This window comes from Lampetra fluviatilis, chromosome 71 (assembly GCF_964198595.1).
Source record: "Lampetra fluviatilis chromosome 71, kcLamFluv1.1, whole genome shotgun sequence".
Classification (NCBI taxonomy): Eukaryota; Metazoa; Chordata; class Hyperoartia; order Petromyzontiformes; family Petromyzontidae; genus Lampetra; species Lampetra fluviatilis.
This window is the reverse complement of record NC_136345.1, coordinates 206,794-226,025: the sequence shown is the minus strand read 5'-3', so window position 1 is coordinate 226,025 and position 19,232 is coordinate 206,794. Positions and strand designations below refer to the sequence as shown.

The window sequence follows — 19,232 nt, the reverse complement described above, 5'->3', positions numbered from 1 at the left end:
GGAGACAGCTGTAGACTAACAGTGACACTACGTAGAGAGAGACACAGCGAGACAGGCAGCTGTAGACCAACAGTGACACTCACGTAGAGAGAGACACAGCGAGACAGGAGACAGCTGTAGACTAACAGTGACACTCACGTAGAGAGACACAGCGAGACAGGAGACAGCTGTAGACTAACAGTGACACTCACGTAGAGAGACACACCGAGACAGGAGACAGCTGTAGACTAACACTGACACTCACGTAGAGAGAGACACAGCGAGACAGGAGACAGCTGTAGACTAACAGTGACACTCACGTAGAGAGAGACACAGCGAGACAGGAGACAGCTGTAGACTAACAGTGACACTCACGTAGAGAGACACAGCGAGACAGGAGACAGCTGTAGACTAACAGTGACACTCACGTAGAGAGAGACACAGCGAGACAGGAGACAGCTGTAGATTAACAGTGACACTCACGTAGAGAGACACAGCGAGACAGGAGACAGCTGTAGACTAACAGTGACACTCACGTAGAGAGAGACACAGCGAGACAGGAGACAGCTGCAGACTAACAGTGACACTCACGTAGAGAGACACAGCGAGACAGGAGACAGCTGTAGACTAACAGTGACACTCACGTAGAGAGAGACACAGCGAGACAGGAGACAGCTGTAGACTAACAGTGACACTACGTAGAGAGAGACACAGTGAGACAGGAGACAGCTGTAGACTAACAGTGACACTCACGTAGAGAGACACAGCGAGACAGGAGACAGCTGTAGACTAACAGTGACACTCACGTAGAGAGAGACACAGCGAGACAGGAGACAGCTGTAGTCTAACAGTGACACTCACGTAGAGAGAGACACAGCGAGACAGGAGACAGCTGTAGTCTAACAGTGACACTCACGTAGAGAGAGACACAGCGAGACAGGAGACAGCTGTAGACTAACAGTGACACTACGTAGAGAGAGACTCAGCGAGACAGGAGACAGCTGTAGACTAACAGTGACACTACGTAGAGAGACACAGCGAGACAGGAGACAGCTGTAGACTAACAGTGACACTCACGTAGAGAGACACAGCGAGACAGGAGACAGCTGTAGACTAACAGTGACACTCACGTAGAGAGACACAGCGAGACAGGAGACAGCTGTAGACTAACAGTGACACTCACGTAGAGAGACACAGCGAGACAGGAGACAGCTGTAGACTAACAGTGACACTCACGTAGAGAGAGACACAGCGAGACAGGAGACAGCTGTAGACTAACAGTGACACTACGTAGAGAGACACAGCGAGACAGGAGACAGCTGTAGACTAACGGTGACATTCACGTAGAGAAACACAGCGAGACAGAAGAGAGCTGTAGACTAACAGTGACATTCACGTAGAGAGACACAGCGAGACAGAAGACAGCTGTAGACTAACAGTGACATTCACGTAGAGAGACACAGCGAGACAGAAGACAGCTGTAGACTAACAGTGACATTCACGTAGAGAGACACAGCGAGACAGAAGACAGCTGTAGACTAACAGTGACATTCACGTAGAGAGACACAGCGAGACAGGAGACAGCTGTAGACTAACAGTGACATTCACGTAGAGAGACACAGCGAGACAGAAGACAGCAGTAGACTAACAGTGACATTCACGTAGAGAGACTCAGCGAGACAGAAGACAGCTGTAGACTAACAGTGACACTCACGTAGAGAGACACAGCCAAACAGGAGACAGCTGTAGACTAACAGTGACACTCACGTAGAGAGAGACACAGCGAGACAGGAGGCAGCTGTAGACTAACAGTGACACTCACGTAGAGACACAGCGAGACAGGAGGCAGCTGTAGACTAACAGTGACACTACGTAGAGAGAGACACAGCGAGACAGGAGACAGCTGTAGACTAACAGTGACACTACGTAGAGAGAGACTCAGCGAGACAGAAGACAGCTGTAGACTAACAGTGACACTACGTAGAGAGAGACACAGCGAGACAGGAGACAGCTGTAGACTAACAGTGACACTCACGTAGAGAGACACAGCGAGACAGGAGACAGCTGTAGACTAACAGTGACACTCACGTAGAGAGACACAGCGAGACAGGAGACAGCTGTAGACTAACAGTGGCACTCACGTAGAGATACACAGCGAGACAGGAGACAGCTGTAGACTAACCGTGACATTCACGTAGAGAGAGACACAGCGAGACAGGAGACAGCTGTAGACTAACAGTGACACTACGTAGAGAGAGACACAGCAAGACAGGAGACAGCTGTAGACTAACAGTGACACTACGTAAAGAGAGACTCAGCGAGACAGAAGACAGCTGTAGACTAACAGTGATACTCACGTAGAGAGAGACACAGCGAGACAGGAGACAGCTGTAGACTAACAGTGACATTCACGTAGAGAGAGACACAGCGAGACAGGAGGCAGCTGTAGACTAACAGTGACACTACGTAGAGAGAAACACAGAGAGACAGGAGACAGCTGTAGACTAACAGTGACACTCACGTAGAGAGAGACTCAGCGAGACAGAAGACAGCTGTAGACTAACAGTGACACTCACGTAGAGAGACACAGCGAGACAGGAGACAGCTGTAGACTAACAGTGACACTCACGTAGAGAGACACAGCGAGACAGGAGACAGCTGTAGACTAACAGTGACACTCACGTAGAGAGACACAGCGAGACAGGAGACAGCTGTAGACTAACAGTGACACTCACGTAGAGAGACACAGCGAGACAGGAGACAGCTGTAGACTAACAGTGACACTCACGTAGAGAGAGACACAGCGAGACAGGAGACAGCTGCAGACTAACAGTGACACTCACGTAGAGAGACACAGCGAAACAGGAGACAGCTGTAGACTAACAGTGACACTCACGTAGAGAGAGACACAGCGAGACAGGAGACAGCTGTAGACTAACAGTGACACTACGTAGAGAGAAACACAGTGAGACAGGAGACAGCTGTAGACTAACAGTGACACTCACGTAGAGAGACACAGCGAGACAGGAGACAGCTGTAGACTAACAGTGACACTCACGTAGAGAGAGACACAGCGAGACAGGAGACAGCTGTAGTCTAACAGTGACACTCACGTAGAGAGAGACACAGCGAGACAGGAGACAGCTGTAGTCTAACAGTGACACTCACGTAGAGAGAGACACAGCGAGACAGGAGACAGCTGTAGACTAACAGTGACACTACGTAGAGAGAGACTCAGCGAGACAGGAGACAGCTGTAGACTAACAGTGACACTACGTAGAGAGACACAGCGAGACAGGAGACAGCTGTAGACTAACAGTGACACTCACGTAGAGAGAGACACAGCGAGACAGGAGACAGCTGCAGACTAACAGTGACACTCACGTAGAGAGACACAGCGAGACAGGAGACAGCTGTAGACTAACAGTGACACTCACGTAGAGAGAGACACAGCGAGACAGGAGACAGCTGTAGACTAACAGTGACACTACGTAGAGAGAGACACAGTGAGACAGGAGACAGCTGTAGACTAACAGTGACACTCACGTAGAGAGACACAGCGAGACAGGAGACAGCTGTAGACTAACAGTGACACTCACGTAGAGAGAGACACAGCGAGACAGGAGACAGCTGTAGTCTAACAGTGACACTCACGTAGAGAGAGACACAGCGAGACAGGAGACAGCTGTAGTCTAACAGTGACACTCACGTAGAGAGAGACACAGCGAGACAGGAGACAGCTGTAGACTAACAGTGACACTACGTAGAGAGAGACTCAGCGAGACAGGAGACAGCTGTAGACTAACAGTGACACTACGTAGAGAGACACAGCGAGACAGGAGACAGCTGTAGACTAACAGTGACACTCACGTAGAGAGACACAGCGAGACAGGAGACAGCCGTAGACTAACAGTGACACTCATGTAGAGAGACACAGCGAGACAGGAGACAGCTGTAGACTAACAGTGACACTCACGTAGAGAGACACAGCGAGACAGGAGACAGCTGTAGACTAACAGTGACACTCACGTAGAGAGAGACACAGCGAGACAGGAGACAGCTGTAGACTAACAGTGACACTACGTAGAGAGACACAGCGAGACAGGAGACAGCTGTAGACTAACAGTGACATTCACCTAGAGAGACACAGCGAGACAGAAGACAGCTGTAGACTAACAGTGACACTCACGTAGAGAGACACAGCCAAACAGGAGACAGCTGTAGACTAACAGTGACACTCACGTAGAGAGAGACACAGCGAGACAGGAGGCAGCTGTAGACTAACAGTGACACTCACGTAGAGACACAGCGAGACAGGAGGCAGCTGTAGACTAACAGTGACACTACGTAGAGAGAGACTCAGCGAGACAGAAGACAGCTGTAGACTAACAGTGACACTACGTAGAGAGAGACACAGCGAGACAGGAGACAGCTGTAGACTAACAGTGACACTCACGTAGAGAGACACAGCGAGACAGGAGACAGCTGTAGACTAACAGTGACACTCACGTAGAGAGACACAGCGAGACAGGAGACAGCTGTAGACTAACAGTGACACTCACGTAGAGAGACACAACGAGACAGGAGACAGCTGTAGACTAACCGTGACATTCACGTAGAGAGAGACACAGCGAGACAGGAGACAGCTGTAGACTAACAGTGACACTACGTAGAGAGAGACACAGCAAGACAGGAGACAGCTGTAGACTAACAGTGACACTACGTAGAGAGAGACTCAGCGAGACAGAAGACAGCTGTAGACTAACAGTGATACTCACGTAGAGAGAGACACAGCGAGACAGGAGACAGCTGTAGACTAACAGTGACATTCACGTAGAGAGAGACACAGCGAGACAGGAGGCAGCTGTAGACTAACAGTGACACTACGTAGAGAGAGACACAGAGAGACAGGAAACAGCTGTAGACTAACAGTGACACTCACGTAGAGAGAGACTCAGCGAGACAGAAGACAGCTGTAGACTAACAGTGACACTCACGTAGAGAGACACAGCGAGACAGGAGACAGCTGTAGACTAACAGTGACACTCACGTAGAGAGACACAGCGAGACAGGAGACAGCTGTAGACTAACAGTGACACTCACGTAGAGAGACACAGCGAGACAGGAGACAGCTGTAGTCTAACAGTGACACTCACGTAGAGAGAGACACATCGAGACAGGAGACAGCTGTAGACTAACAGTGACATTCACGTAGAGAGAAACACAGCGAGACAGGAGACAGCTGTAGACTAACAGTGACACTACGTAGAGAGAGACTCAGCGAGACAGAAGACAGCTGTAGACTAACAGTGACACTCACGTAGAGAGACACAGCAAGACAGGAGACAGCTGTAGACTAACAGTGACACTACGTAGAGAGAGACTCGGCGAGACAGAATACAGCTGTAGACTAACAGTGACACTCACGTAGAGAGACACAGCGAGACAGGAGACAGCTGTAGACTAACAGTGACATTCACGTAGAGAGACACAGCGAGACAGAAGACAGCTGTAGACTAACAGTGACACTCACGTAGAGAGACACAGCGGGACAGAAGACAGCTGTAGACTAACAGTGACATTCACGTAGAGAGAGACACAGCGAGACAGAAGACAGCTGTAGACTAACAGTGACACTATGTAGAGAGAGACACAGCGAGACAGGAGACAGCTGTAGACTAACAGTGACACTACGTAGAGAGACACAGCGAGACAGGAGACAGCTGTAGACTAACAGTGACATTCACGTAGAGAGACACAGCGAGACAGAAGACAGCTGTAGACTAACAGTGACATTCACGTAGAGAGAGACACAGCGAGACAGGAGACAGCTGTAGACTAACAGTGACACTCACGTAGAGAGAGACTCAGCGAGACAGGAGGCAGCTGTAGACTAACAGTGACACTCACGTAGAGAGAGACACAGCGAGACAGGAGACAGCTGTAGACTAACAGTGACACTACGTAGAGAGACACAGCGAGACAGGAGGCAGCTGTAGACTAACAGTGACACTCACGTAGAGAGACACAGCGAGACAGCTGTAGACTAACCGTGACATTCACGTAGAGAGAGACACAGCGAGACAGGAGACAGCTGTAGACTAACAGTGACATTCACGTAGAGAGAAACACAGCGAGACAGGAGACAGCTGTAGACTAACAGTGACACTACGTAGAGAGAGACTCAGCGAGACAGAAGACAGCTGTAGACTAACAGTGACACTACGTAGAGAGAGACACAGCGAGACAGGAGACAGCTGTAGACTAACAGTGACACTACGTAGAGAGACACAGCGAGACAGGAGACAGCTGTAGACTAACAGTGACATTCACGTAGAGAGAGACACAGCGAGACAGGAGACAGCTGTAGACTAACAGTGACACTACGTAGAGAGACACAGCGAGACAGGAGACAGCTGTAGACTAACAGTGACACTCACGTAGAGAGACACAGCAAGACAGGAGACAGCTGTAGACTAACAGTGACACTACGTAGAGAGAGACTCGGCGAGACAGAATACAGCTGTAGACTAACAGTGACACTCACGTAGAGAGACACAGCGAGACAGGAGACAGCTGTAGACTAACAGTGACATTCACGTAGAGAGACACAGCGAGACAGAAGACAGCTGTAGACTAACAGTGACACTCACGTAGAGAGACACAGCGGGACAGAAGACAGCTGTAGACTAACAGTGACATTCACGTAGAGAGAGACACAGCGAGACAGAAGACAGCTGTAGACTAACAGTGACACTATGTAGAGAGAGACACAGCGAGACAGGAGACAGCTGTAGACTAACAGTGACACTACGTAGAGAGACACAGCGAGACAGGAGACAGCTGTAGACTAACAGTGACATTCACGTAGAGAGACACAGCGAGACAGAAGACAGCTGTAGACTAACAGTGACATTCACGTAGAGAGAGACACAGCGAGACAGGAGACAGCTGTAGACTAACAGTGACACTCACGTAGAGAGAGACTCAGCGAGACAGGAGGCAGCTGTAGACTAACAGTGACACTCACGTAGAGAGAGACACAGCGAGACAGGAGACAGCTGTAGACTAACAGTGACACTACATAGAGAGACACAGCGAGACAGGAGGCAGCTGTAGACTAACAGTGACACTCACGTAGAGAGACACAGCGAGACAGCTGTAGACTAACCGTGACATTCACGTAGAGAGAGACACAGCGAGACAGGAGACAGCTGTAGACTAACAGTGACATTCATGTAGAGAGAAACACAGCGAGACAGGAGACAGCTGTAGACTAACAGTGACACTACGTAGAGAGAGACTCAGCGAGACAGAAGACAGCTGTAGACTAACAGTGACACTACGTAGAGAGAGACACAGCGAGACAGGAGACAGCTGTAGACTAACAGTGACACTACGTAGAGAGACACAGCGAGACAGGAGACAGCTGTAGACTAACAGTGACACTCACGTAGAGAGAGACACAGCGAGACAGGAGACAGCTGTAGACTAACAGTGACACTACGTAGAGAGACACAGCGAGACAGGAGACAGCTGTAGACTAACAGTGACATTCACGTAGAGAGACACAGCGAGACAGAAGACAGCTGTAGACTAACAGTGACACTCACGTAGAGAGACACAGCCAAACAGGAGACAGCTGTAGACTAACAGTGACACTCACGTAGAGAGAGACACAGCAAGACAGGAGGCAGCTGTAGACTAACAGTGACACTCACGTAGAGACACAGCGAGACAGGAGGCAGCTGTAGACTAACAGTGACACTACGTAGAGAGAGACTCAGCGAGACAGAAGACAGCTGTAGACTAACAGTGACACTACGTAGAGAGAGACACAGCGAGACAGGAGACAGCTGTAGACTAACAGTGACACTCACGTAGAGAGACACAGCGAGACAGGAGACAGCTGTAGACTAACAGTGACACTCACGTAGAGAGACACAGCGAGACAGGAGACAGCTGTAGACTAACAGTGACACTCACGTAGAGAGACACAACGAGACAGGAGACAGCTGTAGACTAACCGTGACATTCACGTAGAGAGAGACACAGCGAGACAGGAGACAGCTGTAGACTAACAGTGACACTACGTAGAGAGAGACACAGCAAGACAGGAGACAGCTGTAGACTAACAGTGACACTACGTAGAGAGAGACTCAGCGAGACAGAAGACAGCTGTAGACTAACAGTGATACTCACGTAGAGAGAGACACAGCGAGACAGGAGACAGCTGTAGACTAACAGTGACATTCACGTAGAGAGAGACACAGCGAGACAGGAGGCAGCTGTAGACTAACAGTGACACTACGTAGAGAGAGACACAGAGAGACAGGAGACAGCTGTAGACTAACAGTGACACTCACGTAGAGAGAGACTCAGCGAGACAGAAGACAGCTGTAGACTAACAGTGACACTCACGTAGAGAGACACAGCGAGACAGGAGACAGCTGTAGACTAACAGTGACACTCACGTAGAGAGACACAGCGAGACAGGAGACAGCTGTAGACTAACAGTGACACTCACGTAGAGAGACACAGCGAGACAGGAGACAGCTGTAGACTAACAGTGACACTCACGTAGAGAGACACAGCGAGACAGGAGACAGCTGTAGTCTAACAGTGACACTCACGTAGAGAGAGACACATCGAGACAGGAGACAGCTGTAGACTAACAGTGACATTCACGTAGAGAGAAACACAGCGAGACAGGAGACAGCTGTAGACTAACAGTGACACTCACGTAGAGAGACACAGCAAGACAGGAGACAGCTGTAGACTAACAGTGACATTCACGTAGAGAGAGACTCAGCGAGACAGAAGACAGCTGTAGACTAACAGTGACACTCACGTAGAGAGACACAGCAAGACAGGAGACAGCTGTAGACTAACAGTGACACTACGTAGAGAGAGACTCGGCGAGACAGAATACAGCTGTAGACTAACAGTGACACTCACGTAGAGAGACACAGCGAGACAGGAGACAGCTGTAGACTAACAGTGACATTCACGTAGAGAGACACAGCGAGACAGAAGACAGCTGTAGACTAACAGTGACACTCACGTAGAGAGACACAGCGGGACAGAAGACAGCTGTAGACTAACAGTGACATTCACGTAGAGAGAGACACAGCGAGACAGAAGACAGCTGTAGACTAACAGTGACACTATGTAGAGAGAGACACAGCGAGACAGGAGACAGCTGTAGACTAACAGTGACACTACGTAGAGAGACACAGCGAGACAGGAGACAGCTGTAGACTAACAGTGACATTCACGTAGAGAGACACAGCGAGACAGAAGACAGCTGTAGACTAACAGTGACATTCACGTAGAGAGAGACACAGCGAGACAGGAGACAGCTGTAGAATAACAGTGACACTCACGTAGAGAAAGACTCAGCGAGACAGGAGGCAGCTGTAGACTAACAGTGACACTCACGTAGAGAGAGACACAGCGAGACAGGAGACAGCTGTAGACTAACAGTGACACTACGTAGAGAGACACAGCGAGACAGGAGGCAGCTGTAGACTAACAGTGACACTCACGTAGAGAGACACAGCGAGACAGCTGTAGACTAACCGTGACATTCACGTAGAGAGAGACACAGCGAGACAGGAGACAGCTGTAGACTAACAGTGACATTCACGTAGAGAGAAACACAGCGAGACAGGAGACAGCTGTAGACTAACAGTGACACTACGCAGAGAGAGACTCAGCGAGACAGAAGACAGCTGTAGACTAACAGTGACACTACGTAGAGAGAGACACAGCGAGACAGGAGACAGCTGTAGACTAACAGTGACACTACGTAGAGAGACACAGCGAGACAGGAGACAGCTGTAGACTAACAGTGACATTCACGTAGAGAGAGACACAGCGAGACAGGAGACAGCTGTAGACTAACAGTGACACTACGTAGAGAGACACAGCGAGACAGGAGACAGCTGTAGACTAACAGTGACACTCACGTAGAGAGACACAGCGAGACAGGAGACAGCTGTAGACTAACAGTGACACTCACGTAGAGAGACACAGCGAGACAGGAGACAGCTGTAGACTAACAGTGACACTCACGTAGAGAGACACAGCGAGACAGGAGACAGCTGTAGACTAACAGTGACACTCACGTAGAGAGAGACACAGCGAGACAGGAGACAGCTGTAGACTAACAGTGACACTACGTAGAGAGACACAGCGAGACAGGAGACAGCTATAGACTAACAGTGACATTCACGTAGAGAGACACAGCGAGACAGAAGAGAGCTGTAGACTAACAGTGACATTCACGTAAAGAGAGACACAGCGAGACAGGAGACAGCTGTAGACTAACAGTGACATTCACGTAGAGAGACACAGCGAGACAGAAGACAGCTGTAGACTAACAGTGACACTCACGTAGAGAGACACAGCCAAACAGGAGACAGCTGTAGACTAACAGTGACACTCACGTAGAGAGAGACACAGCGAGACAGGAGGCAGCTGTAGACTAACAGTGACACTCACGTAGAGACACAGCGAGACAGGAGGCAGCTGTAGACTAACAGTGACACTACGTAGAGAGAGACACAGCGAGACAGGAGACAGCTGTAGACTAACAGTGACACTACGTAGAGAGAGACTCAGCGAGACAGAAGACAGCTGTAGACTAACAGTGACACTACGTAGAGAGAGACACAGCGAGACAGGAGACAGCTGTAGACTAACAGTGACACTCACGTAGAGAGACACAGCGAGACAGGAGACAGCTGTAGACTAACAGTGACACTCACGTAGAGAGACACAGCGAGACAGGAGACAGCTGTAGACTAACAGTGACACTCACGTAGAGAGACACAGCGAGACAGGAGACAGCTGTAGACTAACCGTGACATTCACGTAGAGAGAGACACAGCGAGACAGGAGACAGCTGTAGACTAACAGTGACACTACGTAGAGAGAGACACAGCAAGACAGGAGACAGCTGTAGACTAACAGTGACACTACGTAGAGAGAGACTCAGCGAGACAGAAGACAGCTGTAGACTAACAGTGATACTCACGTAGAGAGAGACACAGCGAGACAGGAGACAGCTGTAGACTAACAGTGACATTCACGTAGAGAGAGACACAGCGAGACAGGAGGCAGCTGTAGACTAACAGTGACACTACGTAGAGAGAGACACAGAGAGACAGGAGACAGCTGTAGACTAACAGTGACACTCACGTAGAGAGAGACTCAGCGAGACAGAAGACAGCTGTAGACTAACAGTGACACTACGTAGAGAGAGACACAGCGAGACAGAAGACAGCTGTAGACTAACAGTGACACTCACGTAGAGAGACACAGCGAGACAGGAGACAGCTGTAGACTAACAGTGACACTCACGTAGAGAGACACAGCGAGACAGGAGACAGCTGTAGTCTAACAGTGACACTCACGTAGAGAGAGACACATCGAGACAGGAGACAGCTGTAGACTAACAGTGACATTCACGTAGAGAGAAACACAGCGAGACAGGAGACAGCTGTAGACTAACAGTGACACTACGTAGAGAGAGACTCAGCGAGACAGAAGACAGCTGTAGACTAACAGTGACACTCACGTAGAGAGACACAGCAAGACAGGAGACAGCTGTAGACTAACAGGGACACTACGTAGAGAGAGACTCGGCGAGACAGAAGACAGCTGTAGACTAACAGTGACACTCACGTAGAGAGACACAGCGAGACAGGAGACAGCTGTAGACTAACAGTGACATTCACGTAGAGAGACACAGCGAGACAGAAGACAGCTGTAGACTAACAGTGACACTCACGTAGAGAGACACAGCGGGACAGAAGACAGCTGTAGACTAACAGTGACATTCACGTAGAGAGAGACACAGCGAGACAGAAGACAGCTGTAGACTAACAGTGACACTATGTAGAGAGAGACACAGCGAGACAGGAGACAGCTGTAGACTAACAGTGACACTACGTAGAGAGACACAGCGAGACAGGAGACAGCTGTAGACTAACAGTGACATTCACGTAGAGAGACACAGCGAGACAGAAGACAGCTGTAGACTAACAGTGACATTCACGTAGAGAGAGACACAGCGAGACAGGAGACAGCTGTAGACTAACAGTGACACTCACGTAGAGAGAGACTCAGCGAGACAGGAGGCAGCTGTAGACTAACAGTGACACTCACGTAGAGAGAGACACAGCGAGACAGGAGACAGCTGTAGACTAACAGTGACACTACGTAGAGAGACACAGCGAGACAGGAGGCAGCTGTAGACTAACAGTGACACTCACGTAGAGAGACACAGCGAGACAGCTGTAGACTAACCGTGACATTCACGTAGAGAGAGACACAGCGAGACAGGAGACAGCTGTAGACTAACAGTGACATTCACGTAGAGAGAAACACAGCGAGACAGGAGACAGCTGTAGACTAACAGTGACACTACGTAGAGAGAGACTCAGCGAGACAGAAGACAGCTGTAGACTAACAGTGACACTACGTAGAGAGAGACACAGCGAGACAGGAGACAGCTGTAGACTAACAGTGACACTACGTAGAGAGAAACACAGCGAGACAGGAGACAGCTGTAGACTAACAGTGACATTCACGTAGAGAGACACAGCGAGACAGAAGACAGCTGTAGACTAACAGTGACATTCACGTAGAGAGAGACACAGCGAGACAGGAGACAGCTGTAGACTAACAGTGACTCACGTAGAGAGACACAGCGGGACAGAAGACAGCTGTAGACTAACAGTGACACTACGTAGAGACACAGCGAGACAGGAGACAGCTGTAGACTAACAGTGACACTCACGTAGAGAGACACAGCGAGACAGGAGACAGCTGTAGACTAACAGTGACACTCACGTAGAGAGACACAGCGGGACAGAAGACAGCTGTAGACTAACAGTGACACTCACGTAGAGAGTCACAGCGAGACAGGAGGCAGCTGTAGACTAACAGTGACACTACGTAGAGAGAGACACAGCGAGACAGGAGGCAGCTGTAGACTAACAGTGACACTACGTAGAGAGAGACACAGCGAGACAGGAGGCAGCTGTAGACTAACAGTGACACTACGTAGAGAGAGACACAGCGAGACAGGAGACAGCTGTAGACTAACAGTGACACTCACGTAGAGAGAGACTCAGCGAGACAGAAGACAGCTGTAGACTAACAGTGACACTCACGTAGAGAGAGACCAAGCGAGACAGGAGACAGCTGTAGACTAACAGTGACACTACGTAGAGAGAGACACAGCGAGACAGGAGACAGCTGTAGACTAACAGTGACACTCACGTAGAGAGACTCAGCGAGACAGAAGACAGCTGTAGACTAACAGTGACACTCACGTAGAGAGAGACACAGCGAGACAGGAGACAGCTGTAGACTAACAGTGACACTACGTAGAGAGAGACTCAGCGAGACAGAAGACAGCTGTAGACTAACAGTGACACTACGTAGAGAGAGACACAGCGAGACAGGAGACAGCTGTAGACTAACAGTGACACTCACGTAGAGAGAGACTCAGCGAGACAGGAGACAGCTGTAGACTAACAGTGACACTCACGTAGAGAGAGACACAGCGAGACAAGAGACAGCTGTAGACTAACAGTGACACTCACGTAGAGAGACACAGCGAGACAGAAGACAGCTGTAGACTAACAGTGACATTCACGTAGAGAGAGACACAGCGAGACAGGAGACAGCTGTAGACTAACAGTGACATTCACGTAAAGAGACACAGCGAGACAGAAGACAGCTGTAGACTAACAGTGACACTCACGTAGAGAGACACAGCGAGACAGAAGACAGCTGTAGACTAACAGTGACACTACGTAGAGAGAAACACAGCGAGACAGGAGACAGCTGTAGACTAACAGTGACATTCACGTAGAGAGACACAGCGAGACAGAAGACAGCTGTAGACTAACAGTGACATTCACGTAGAGAGAGACACAGCGAGACAGGAGACAGCTGTAGACTAACAGTGACACTCACGTAGAGAGACACAGCGGGACAGAAGACAGCTGTAGACTAACAGTGACACTACGTAGAGAGACACAGCGAGACAGGAGACAGCTGTAGACTAACAGTGACACTCACGTAGAGAGACACAGCGAGACAGGAGACAGCTGTAGACTAACAGTGACACTCACGTAGAGAGACACAGCGGGACAGAAGACAGCTGTAGACTAACAGTGACACTCACGTAGAGAGTCACAGCGAGACAGGAGGCAGCTGTAGACTAACAGTGACACTACGTAGAGAGAGACACAGCGAGACAGGAGGCAGCTGTAGACTAACAGTGACACGACGTAGAGAGAGACACAGCGAGACAGGAGGCAGCTGTAGACTAACAGTGACACTACGTAGAGAGAGACACAGCGAGACAGGAGACAGCTGTAGACTAACAGTGACACTCACGTAGAGAGAGACTCAGCGAGACAGAAGACAGCTGTAGACTAACAGTGACACTCACGTAGAGAGAGACCAAGCGAGACAGGAGACAGCTGTAGACTAACAGTGACACTACGTAGAGAGAGACACAGCGAGACAGGAGACAGCTGTAGACTAACAGTGACACTCACGTAGAGAGACTCAGCGAGACAGAAGACAGCTGTAGACTAACAGTGACACTCACGTAGAGAGAGACACAGCGAGACAGGAGACAGCTGTAGACTAACAGTGACACTACGTAGAGAGAGACTCAGCGAGACAGAAGACAGCTGTAGACTAACAGTGACACTACGTAGAGAGAGACACAGCGAGACAGGAGACAGCTGTAGACTAACAGTGACACTCACGTAGAGAGAGACTCAGCGAGACAGGAGACAGCTGTAGACTAACAGTGACACTCACGTAGAGAGAGACACAGCGAGACAAGAGACAGCTGTAGACTAACAGTGACACTCACGTAGAGAGAGACACAGCGAGACAGGAGGCAGCTGTAGACTAACAGTGACACTCACGTAGAGAGAGACTCAGCGAGACAGGAGACAGCTGTAGACTAACAGCAGAGGTGTGGACTCGAGTCATGTGACTTGGACTCGAGTCAGACTCGAGTCATGAATTTGATGACTTCAGACTCGACTCGACAAAATGTACAAAGACTTGCAACTCGACTTGGACTTTAACATCAATGACTCGTGACTTCACTTGGACTTGCGCCTTTTGACTCGAGAAGACTTGCTACTTCCCATGAAAACTGGGGGAAAAAATGTTCACACGGCCGCGCCGCTCTCAGTTTATCTGCATCTGTGAAAAAAATGTGCACCACCTGTATGCATGCAGAGAGCACGCGCGCTGCCTGCACGACATCCAATCACTGTAGTCCCACGTTGTTTTGATTGGACAGCATCTAAGCAGGCACATTGCAAGACAACCAATGAAGCGCAACAAGCAACAACGCGCCAGTTGGCAAAATGATACCGAAGATAGTTTCGTTTGGCTATAAAAATTACGATGTAGTCGACAAAAAACGAGTTGCAATTTGCAAAACATGCGGGTCGAAGATTACAGACGGTGCTGCCACAACGTCTAACTTTGTTCGACACCTGAAGTTGCACAAAGAAAGGTAAGTTTTGAACGAATGCTAAGCACCTTATCGGATGTACCGTAACTTACTAGCTGCTGCATATTTACTGTATCAACGAGACAGTAAACGCACGTCTTCCTTGCTGGTTAATGCTTACAAAAATAGGGATTTTTGAACCCTGATTATATGAGGTACATGAGTGTAGCACACTCAGAAGGAAAACCTCTTCAACATCATGTCAACGTCCGTTTTAAAGTATCATTTCTACCTTGCTGCTAGACGGATAAACACAAATGTATATCTCAGTCTCTCCAACACACATGAGACAAAAACAGGCCTTCCAGTTTTACTCTTTCAATCGTTCAGTTTCAGAGTGGCTGGTGTGCTGCCTCATTGAGGTCGTTTATGTAATTTTGGTTAATCACAACTAAGCTGAACTGTCGCTGAAGACATAAACTATCACAATTAAACAATGAATGAGGCAGCAGTAGACCTGCAATTGCTGTGTGATGCAGCAAGGCACCATGGAATCTGGTGTGCAGGAGAGAGTGAACTATAAAGCAGGGGTTCCCAAACTTTACCATGACAAGGCCCCCCATATACCAGTAGATTCCAGCCAAGGCCCCCCTGACATGGGCCGTGCCACACTCTTTTTTCTGTGCACCTCCTTTCACAACTCGATGGAGTTGGTGCATCCCTAAACCCATCCAAGTACAACAGGAAACATAGTAAGACATATATACTGTAAAGAGGAAAATGATGACACAGTCACAGAAGATCCACCATTAGCCTTCCCTTTTCATATCATGCCCAAACAGCAGGCAGCGCATGGACATAGCGTGCTACCGTAGTCTAGGTCTGTGAGGCAGCGCACCACTGGGATATATACAGTATATAATAAAATAATAACGATTATAGTAGTAATGTTCAGAGATGCAATAGATTATTATAGTGCAGTTCTTAACTAATGGGGATATTGTTTAGCTTATTTTGGGTTTAATTTGGTTTATTTTACTTATTTAATTTATTCAATTATTTTGTTTTGCTATACTTTTCATGCCAACTTGCCATGGCCCCCCTAGCACCCCCTCGCGGCACCCAGGGGTCCCCGTCCCCACTTTGAAAACCACTGCTATAAAGCATATGACTTCAGTTTCTTGAAGGAAAGGGCTTTCTTATGACTTTTGAAGCAGTGAAAATATTCTTAATATTGCATACACTGAAACTGAAATGTATTATCGTATACCGTAGTGTACAATAGACAATGAATATTAACACAACAACATTGATGAGTAAAGAGTAGTTTCAAATACAACATGTGTGGCTATAAGGGATTTTCTGACATCTGTTTCATATTCTTTTCTGTTACAGGTATGAAGAATACCAGATGAACAAAAGCATCGTAGATGAACCACAACAGCCTTCAATCTCACAATTCCTGGACACTCGTGTAGGGCGTTACAGCATGAGCCACCCACAGCAGAAGGCCATCTCCAATGCGATACTGTCTGACTTGATTATTGATTGCAATTTTCCTCTATCTATTGTGGAAAATAAGAGCTTTCGTCACTTTCTGGCTGTGCTGGACAGCAAGTATACCCCAGTCTGTCGCCGAACGCTGACCACAAAAACAGAGAGCCTTGCTGAGGAGAGACGTTCAAAGTTAAAAACTCAATTGAGCAACACTGACCATGTTTCAGTCACTGTGGACATTTGGTCTGATCGAAAGATGAGGGGATTCCTTGGTGTCACTGTGCACTGGATGGAGAGAGATGCAGAGAGGGTACAGCTAAAGACAAATCTCTTGGCCTGCAACCGCTTCAAAGGCTCTCACACAGCGGAGCGCATCTGTGACCAATTTGAGGCAATATGTGATGAATACAACATCAAAGCTAAATTGGACTATATCATTAGTGACAATGCTGCTAACATGCGCAAGGCATTTACGGTCTGCTTCCCCAGCGAACAGGAGGAAGATGATGATGCTGGAGATAATCTTGATGATCCTGAGCTATGGCATGACTTAACCCTAGAAGACCAGCAAACCGTCGATGCTGCTATGGCAAAGAAACAGCGCCTGCAGTGTTTTGCACACACATTGCAGCTGGTGGTGGGAGACGGTTTGAAAGAAACAAAAGCGGCATGTCCTTCTCTCTCCAAGTTATCAAAACTTAGCTCCCTGCTCCACACAAGCACAACGTTTAAAGACATATTCGATGGTGAATTTGGGGAGCACAGAGGCATCCCTGCTGCAGTGAGCACGAGGTGGAATTCTACACTGCGGCAGGTGAAAGCAGTCCTTCATTGTGATCAGCAAAAGCTCTGCGCAGTTTTTGAGAAGGCCGGGCATAAAGAACTGTCATTCACACTACGAGAGTGGAATCTGCTGAAGGAGTTGGTGGACATCTTGAAACCGTTCAGAGAAGCAACTGATTTGACACAGGGGGAGAAAGTCATTACAATCAGTGCAGTTGTTCCATCCGTCTTGTCCCTCAATCACCATCTTGTGAAGCTGAAGCCTCAAGTTCGTTTCCTGAGCGGCCTGGTCAGAGGTCTGCAGGCATCCCTGGAAAAAAGATTTCTTGGGATCTTCATTAATGTGAAAATGGCCCAGTCTCAAGAAGGGATCACTGCCCCCTTTTCAGACACAGTCTACCTGAAAGCAGCTGCCTTGGATCCAGCCTTTTGTCTGCTGTGGATTGAGCCCCATGTGCTGGTCAACCTTGACATCAAGGCAGAGGTGGCACAACGAGTTAAAGGTAAATCTTATTGACTTGCAATGCAACTTAAATGCAACGTAAAATAATTTGATCTTAATCTGATCTAGGATCTAATGTGATATTAATCTGACTTTAACAATAATAACAATTTTCAGTCTTGCACAGTATCATCAACATCAGTAATGGTAATAAGAGCGCTTTTGTTTCTGCTGTTGTGACACGTTTTTTTAGAATTGATCCTGAAAGATGCTGCAGAGACGGAGCAACCTGTGCCTGTGCCGGTGCCTGCTGAAGAAGAACTAGAGGACATGGAAGGAGAAGGGCTGTTTGCTGCATACCATAAGAGGCAGAAAAGGGATGTTGGGACCCCACCAGCAGTACAGCTAAGTCACTACATTGACATGGCAGAAGGACAGAATGCCCTTTTGTTCTGGGCACTGAACAGTAAGACTCTTCCTTCACTCTTTCAAGTAGCCATCCGAGTCTTGGCAGTGCCTGCTTCTAGTGCTCCAGTGGAGCGAGTTTTCAGCCATGGTGGCATCATTCTGCGTCCCAATCGTGCACAAATGACTGACAGACTTTTGGCCAATTTGATCTTTTGCAAATGCAATGCAGTGTAGGGGCCTCCCTCCACCTGTCCACAGCACGCATGCGCACACACACTCACTCTCTGCTCATCACCTGTCCACACAGCTCTCTCTCTCTCATACACACCAGTCTCTATGGAGGCATTCCAATTATATTATCAGGTTGGTCCAGTTTTTCAGAAGTGATAATTTTGAGGAGTGAGGATTTTATTGATGACATGTTTAAAAAAGTTTAGGCTAAAAGAACCCATGTCTATTTGAAAGTTAAACTGTTTTGGAATATGAGGTCAATGCAATACAGGACTGAAGCTGCTGTGCATTGTTCTAGTGCAATATGCTGTTGAAATAAGAGCATTTTTTGTGAAAATTAAATTTTCTGTTTTTTACTGTTTGATTAATGTCATTGTATAAAAA

The 19,232-nt window shown here is 48.4% G+C and overlaps 1 protein-coding gene across 1 annotated transcript in view; it reads right to left on the bottom strand.

Annotated features, from left to right (window-relative positions):
* LOC144952957 (uncharacterized) overlaps positions 1 to 18,221 on the bottom strand; it is an 84,058-nt gene extending 65,837 nt beyond the window's left edge. Inside the window, exons 1-2 of the mRNA XM_078883443.1 lie at positions 18,168 to 18,221; positions 17,972 to 18,077 (exon numbers count right to left, since the gene is read on the bottom strand). Of these exons, the coding sequence (XP_078739569.1) occupies positions 17,972 to 18,077; positions 18,168 to 18,221 (160 nt within the window). The remainder of the gene's footprint in view (positions 1 to 17,971; positions 18,078 to 18,167) is intronic.
* Positions 18,222 to 19,232: the final 1,011 nt, after the last annotated feature.